This window comes from Vigna umbellata, chromosome 4 (genome assembly GCF_029865625.1).
Source record: "Vigna umbellata cultivar VRB3 chromosome 4, Vumbellata_1.0, whole genome shotgun sequence".
Lineage (NCBI taxonomy): Eukaryota > Viridiplantae > Streptophyta > Magnoliopsida > Fabales > Fabaceae > Vigna > Vigna umbellata.
The window spans coordinates 31,713,642-31,720,895 of record NC_142168.1 but is presented as its reverse complement, the minus strand read 5'-3'; the positions used below and the strand labels follow the sequence as shown (position 1 = coordinate 31,720,895).

The window sequence follows — 7,254 nt, the reverse complement described above, 5'->3', positions numbered from 1 at the left end:
AAACCAAGACCAGATATTAATATTGAGGGAAATTTTATTTTCCATAATTAATGTTTCTGGATATCGAGTCTGTAATTGAAATAAATTAACGAAGCATTAATATCATTTTATACTCTAAATTAACATTTTTAAATATATACCTGTTTAGGTTTTCTTATCTGTCTTTCAAATTGTATCCTTCAATAAATACAAAAAAAAAATATTGATTCTACAACATAGTTACGAGATTTTCTATTTTATTTATTTCTACTTCACAATAAAGATAAAAATTAATTAAAATTTATGTATATAATTAATAAAAGAGTAGTTTATATATTATTTTTAGATTTAATAATTATATAAATACATTCAGAAAAGCTAGCAATTTAAAGAAGTCAAAGAAATATTGTGAAAATATTAATTAACCATAATGACAGACGTTGTAACGTAATATAACTTACCAAGACAGAATTTCATTGACGTTGTAAATTGGTCGAGTTCCTGTAGATATAATATAACAGTGTGTTAACAGAGAGGATATATATATATATACACACAGAAGAGAAGTTGAAGATTGGTAATAATTCATGGAAGGATGCAGAAGAGACAGCACAATAACTGTTTTCTGCAGAACATTTAACGTTTCTGCAGAACTTCAAAGTCTGTCAAAAACCATATCCAACAATTCCTGAGAATTCTCTCAGTTATCCAAACAATAGATATACGAAAAAAAACACACACCTAGGATATCTTTATATGTTCATTGTCAACCTCATCAAGACTTAATCCACTGTTCTGTCATCCAATTACCATTTACCCTAAATAGTTTCCACTGCAAAAGGCCTATATATACTCTCAAAGCCACCACGCGTCTCTCACACAAGCACCCTTGAGCAGTTACTATTTATCAGCCACCCTCTTCTTTATTTCTCTTTTCTTCTGTGAACACACATACACATACACATAAAAATACATTCTTTGGAACTATTGTTCTTGTTTGTTACTATGGGTACGCTTGGTAACACGGAAGTTTACAATCACGACCATGAAGATAATGATCCTGAAGAGTATCTTCATGGGGTGAATTTCTCGATCCAGAGAGGATTCAAGGCGAAACTGAAGGCGAGTTTGAAGGAAGCTTTGTTTCCTGATGATCCCTTCAGGCAGTTCAAGAACGAGGAGAAACGGACGAGGAGGGTGCTGAAGGGGGTGCAATACTTCATCCCTATCTTTGAGTGGCTACCGACGTATAATTGGCGTCTCTTTTGCTCTGACTTGATCGCAGGTTTAACCATATCAAGCCTTGCCATCCCTCAAGGCATTAGCTATGCCAAACTTGCAGACCTTCCTCCTCTCATTGGCCTTTGTAAGAATCAAATTTCATTTTCTTCCTTCACCCATTATATATTTTTCACTTTGATTCCACGTCTTTCAATGATTATCTGCTTTTAATCCGTGTTTGGCAGCATTTAATAACGTCTCTCGTCACAACATATGCAATATTGATCTCCACGTTTGCTCTCTTTTTAAACCATTGATTTTCTTCATCTTATACAATTCTGTGATAAACACCGCCAAACACTGAATGAATGGTCATGATGATGTTTATAATTAGAATCAAATCAGAATTGTCTGATACTGAAGGAAAGATTCCCTTCTTCCTTCGTATATTTACAAACTCATGGTGCATGAATTGAACTTGCGTGATTTTTATCAGCAAAAGAAAGCTCTGTGGTTTGGAAACTAAGATAAAGAAATTCTGATGATCATCACTTTGTGTGTGGTTTGATTAAATCCATTATGTGGGTGCGTGTGGACAGTTAGTTATAGGCTTAATTATAGTTACGTGAGTGACTTCCTTTGACAGTTTTAATCCCCTTGTGTGTGATGTGAAGAACCTGGTGATTGATTCGATTTGTTAAGGTTGTGTTTAGGATGAAGCCATGAAGAATTTAAGGAAATAGGTTGTGTGTTGATTTGACGTATTTGGAATCATTGTTGTAATTTTATCAGATTCAAGCTTTGTCCCACCTCTGGTGTATGCTATTTTTGGGAGTTCAAGGCACATGGCTGTGGGGACGATAGCAGCAGCATCATTGCTTATTGGTCAAACCATACAAACTGTGGCAGACCCAAACGAGGATCCAACCTTGTATCTTCATTTAATTTTCACAACCACCTTTGTCACTGGTGTTTTCCAAGCTGCTTTGGGATTTTTCAGGTAACTCATCATTTTCAACACTCTCACATGCAAAGGTTGTATTTGAGACAAAGTATCATGTTTTCCAAAACTTGTTGCAGGCTGGGGATATTGGTGGACTTTTTCTCTCATTCCACCATCAATGGCTTCATGGGAGGGACAGCAGTGATTCTCATCCTCCAACAGCTAAAGGGCGTGTTTGGAATGATACATTTTTCACAGAAAACCAACTTGGTGGCGGTGGTAAAAAGCATCGTTAACAATAGACACGAGGTTAGCATAGAACAAGTTTAAATTATACTTAGTGCTTTTTTGACCGACCAAAATATAAAAGGTTGCGATACGAAATCAAATTATTACATATGAGGACAGTTCCCTCTAGAATGATAATGATATCCCAACTCAATTTTAGCCTCTTTTCAACACATGCATCAGGTTCCACAATCTCACTCACCTACACATTACAAAGACCTTAAAAATATACAGTGTGCTTGTGGTTGCAAATTACAATTTAAAACCTTAGTTTCTTTATATGTTCACTTGTTTGTTTCATTAGTCTCATCAAAAATAGCTTTTAAGAAAAGAAAATTGTTATTTTTATCTATATTTTGGAGATAAATAACGTAAGTGGGGTTGTCTTTTTCATATATTTAATTAACAGATTAGGTGGGAACCTACAGTTCTTGGAGTGGTCTTGCTTGCTTTCTTGCAATTTACCAAGCACTTGGTGAGTACCATTTTCTATAGCCATTCTCATCTTAGCTTTCTCTTTTGCATATAATTTATTTGTGTGAATAAAAAACAAGAAGTGGCAGGACAAGACATTTAGTGCGCCACTCAACTTGTTGGACCTTAAGAATATCGAATGAATATAATTATGGCAAACCAATACTAATAGTAAAGTCAAGTTAGACTCAGAAAATGAAGCAATATTAATATTTCACAAAGGCCATATATGTTAATTAAGTGATAATTCTAATGGATTTCACTTTTTGGTGTAATCTTTCAGAGGAACAAGAAACCAAAACTCTTTTGGGTACAGGCTATAGGTCCAATGGTGACTGTAGTGGTTGCTGGTGTTTTCACCTACCTCGTCAAGGGCCAAAAGCATGGAATTCAAATTGTAAGTACTAAGATATAATAATAATTGTTTACAGTTTCTAAAATCATCTTAAAAACATCCCCAGATTTTGTTTTTTGTTCTTATGTGAATTGAATTATGTACATGTAGGTGGGACATTTAGACAAAGGATTAAATCCATTGTCCATCCACTATTTGAACTTTAATGGTAAATACTTATCAGCAGTTCTGCAAGCTGGAATTATCACAGGGGTGTTATCATTAGCAGTAAGAAACTAAAATCTCTTCCAATCATCATATACACTTCAACAATTTCTTTTATCAGTTTTATTTACTTATTCATTTGATTTTCTTAGGAAGGAATAGCAATAGGAAGAAGCTTTGCTGTTACTGATAACACACCTCATGATGGGAACAAAGAAATGATCGCTTTTGGCCTCATGAACTTGTTCGGATCTTTTACTTCATGCTACTTGACTAGTGGTGAGTTTTCATTCACACATGCTCATCTCACAAAACCAACCATATCAGTAATTAATACTTTTTAATACTTTTTATGTAATGTTATGTTACATGTCGTAAATTTCATTTCAACCATTCTGCTATTATACTGATAACAAATGTGTCTGTCATAACAAAAACAATTTGGCTTAGTTTTGCATAGAAATGTTACATGTTGATTCTAAAATCTATGTTCTACAGGACCATTTTCGAAGACTGCAGTGAATTACAATGCAGGGTGTAAGACTGCAATGGCAAATGTGATACAGGCAGTAATAATGGCACTGACACTGCAATTTTTGGCACCATTATTTGGCTACACCCCTCTTGTTGCTCTCTCAGTCATTATCATATCTGCCATGCTTGGACTCATTCATTACGAAGAAGTCGTTCATCTCTTCAAAGTTGACAAATTTGATTTTGTCATTTGCATGGCTGCTTTCCTCGGAGTTATCCTCATAAGCATGGATGTCGGTCTCATGATTTCTGTCAGTATTTCCATTCTTCATTTGAAGAACTTCTTTTCATGTAAATTTTCAATGTCATGTTAGGGCTACCACGTTATCTATGTCATGCATGGTTCAAACTGAGTTTGACTTTGTTGATGATTCTATCTGCAATGAAGGTTGGACTAGGGGTTTTGAGAGCACTGTTATATGTGGCTAGACCAGCGCCATGCAAGCTTGGAAAGTTAGCAGAAGTTGGTTTATACAGAGACACAGAGCAATATAAAGTTTCAACATTTGCCGGGGTTCTTATTATTCAACTCGGTTCTCCCGTTTACTTTGCAAATTCTAATTACGTCAAAGAAAGGTAAGTTAATAATCAACAGCTAATATGCTTGATTATGCAACGTAATCATCAAAATTATTCTAATTAATTTGATTTGCATTAGGATTATGAGGTATATTCGAAGTGAACAAGCTTCTACCGGAGAGAATGTTGAACACATCGTACTTGATTTGTCAGGTGAAGATAGAAAATTTGTTTGCAATTAATGTTTAGAGTCCTCTTTGATCATGGAGTTTGTGGGAAAAATGTTTATCTTTGCTATTGATTGCTTAATTCACAGGAGTAACATCCATTGACACAACTGCTATCAAAGCATTGGATGAGATGGTTAAAGTGTTGACAAAGAATGCAATTAAGGTAATTAATGGTTGGCATGTTAGTTTTATGATTACAAATAAACTAGTTGGTATATGATTTTACCTCTCTAGAACACCTTAGGTTTTCTCTGATGGAAATAGAGAGAAAGGAATATGAATGAATTTTGTATTCACATATGAAAACCATGATCCTTTAACCTTTGATAATTACTTTTTTTTTAGTTTTAATAATTATAATTTCACTCCTTCAACAAATTAAAATTATTATTAGTCTCTACATAATATATTTTTTATGACATATATATCTTTAGTCATATTTATTTAATTATATCACTTTCTAAAGTTGGTTAGTAAAATGATCATAAATTGTTAACATGGAATGGAAGTGTGAGAATAAGTTTTATATTAAATAGAAATGAAAAATCCTATAAACTCATTGTTTTAAGGTTTTGGATTGAATGTAATATTAATATCTTATGTATGAATTAAACTCAAGTTTCATTGGTATGGTATTTTTCCAATAATTCTCGTTAAAAAGAGTTATCAGTGAATGTGTTTGACTGATTAATTATGTCTTTTTTTTTCATCGTATTGCATAGATTTTGTTCGTAAATCCGAGGGTGGAGGTGTTGGAGAAGCTAATGTTATCAAAGTTTGTTGACAAAATTGGGAAGGAAGCGTTCTATCTAACATTGGATGAGGCAGTGATGGCAAGTCAATATTCACTTCGTTCATCAAAGGAAAATCATGGCGAAGGGGGCATGGTTTAAGAAATTATTTTCATGTACTAGTTTATTGACCAGCTTTTCGATGCTCCCAAATCAATGTTAGCTAGTGTTGTTTAGTATAATAAGTATAATAATAATAATTATTATTATTATACAACTATTAATGGATTTTATAAAGTTTTAGCTAGTAATCATTTCTCCTATGCAGCGTGGGATACAGAGCAACCCATAACATAACTAAAAGGCTCAAGATTAATTTAAACTTACCAATAACCATATCATCAATGAAAAAATAAATCAACTTTCCAATTACATTTAAAATTCAAATTTATTTCAATTAGTTAAATGAAAATAATTTCACATGAATTAATCAGCCTAAAAAGAAAAGCAAAGCTTATAATCGAAATAAAGGTTAAAGAGGAAGACAAGAGAAAGATGAGTAGAAGGAAGAGCAACAGTCACCTAACAATCAAAAGGAAAATGAATTTTTTAAAATAGAAAATAAAAAAATTAACGATGATTTATGATAATGGACTATGATACTAAATTATTTATGTTAAAATAATGAAACTAAATGAACATAGACAAGAACATAGGAATAAGCAATGGCAACCGAGCACATGAAAGTGTCGTGCTTTATTGGAATTTTCCATTTCTTCGTAGTTTGATTATTCTTGTTGCTGAAGCTTATAACAACTTAATGAAATTAGCATATCTTTAACAGATTTTTCGTTATTAAGCTCATGTCAATAACTAATGTCTTGTTAGCCACAACTAATAAGACTTCTGAACGTCTACACATATATATATATATATATATATATATATATATATATATATATATATATATATATATATATATAAATTTGGCAAGTTTTTTTATAGATATTTAGAAACGAAACCTTGTAACAAAAACATTCACTTGTTATTTTTTAAAATATTTGTTATATAAATTTATTTAAAAAATATTTACAAATATTTTAAAATTCATATTTTAAAATTCGAATATATAAATAGGTATCCATAAATATCTATAAAAATATTTTATATAAGTATAATTACAAAAAATATAAAATATAATATAAATTAAATTAAATATAAATATAAATTAAATTTTAATTAAATTTAACTTAATGAAATATAAATTAATTTTAATTTTAATTAAATTTAACTTAATAAAATATAAATTAATTTTAATTTTAATTAAATATAATTTAATAAAATATAAATTAAATTTTAATTTTAATTTTTTTATATGATATATATTCATAAATATGAATAGTATAATACTCATATTTATTTATAAATGAGTATTAAAATATCATTTATCTATTAATAAAAATGTTTTTGTCGTTCCAAAATTTCTATATAATCAATCCACTTGTTCAGTTTGGCAATCTACTATTTTTTTTTTCTTTTAAACGAGTAATTTTTCTTATTTCATTTTAAATTTAATATAAGCATTTTTACAAAGAAGCTAAATTATAAATAACAAACTTTCTGAATATATACGCTGAAGATTAACTAGATTTATTCTTTGTTGTCGTAGTGGTTTTTAGAGGATTTAATTTGAAGAAGTTGATTTTGTAAATGTTTCAAATAAATTCGTATTAAATATAACTATGTATACAAATTGACATCTTAACTAATATTTAA

The 7,254-nt window shown here is 30.7% G+C and overlaps 1 protein-coding gene across 1 annotated transcript; it reads left to right on the top strand.

Annotated features, from left to right (window-relative positions):
* Positions 1-576: 576 nt before the first annotated feature.
* SULTR3;5 (sulfate transporter 3;5) lies at positions 577-5,789 on the top strand. Its single transcript, XM_047315360.2, has 12 exons — positions 577-1,345; positions 1,993-2,200; positions 2,281-2,452; positions 2,841-2,906; positions 3,189-3,302; positions 3,411-3,527; positions 3,617-3,743; positions 3,963-4,249; positions 4,387-4,574; positions 4,657-4,730; positions 4,834-4,910; positions 5,470-5,789. The coding sequence occupies exons 1-12, from the start codon at positions 985-987 to the stop codon at positions 5,638-5,640; spliced, it is 1,962 nt and encodes a 653-aa protein (XP_047171316.2). The 5' UTR covers positions 577-984; the 3' UTR covers positions 5,641-5,789.
* The last annotated feature ends 1,465 nt before the right edge of the window (positions 5,790-7,254 follow it).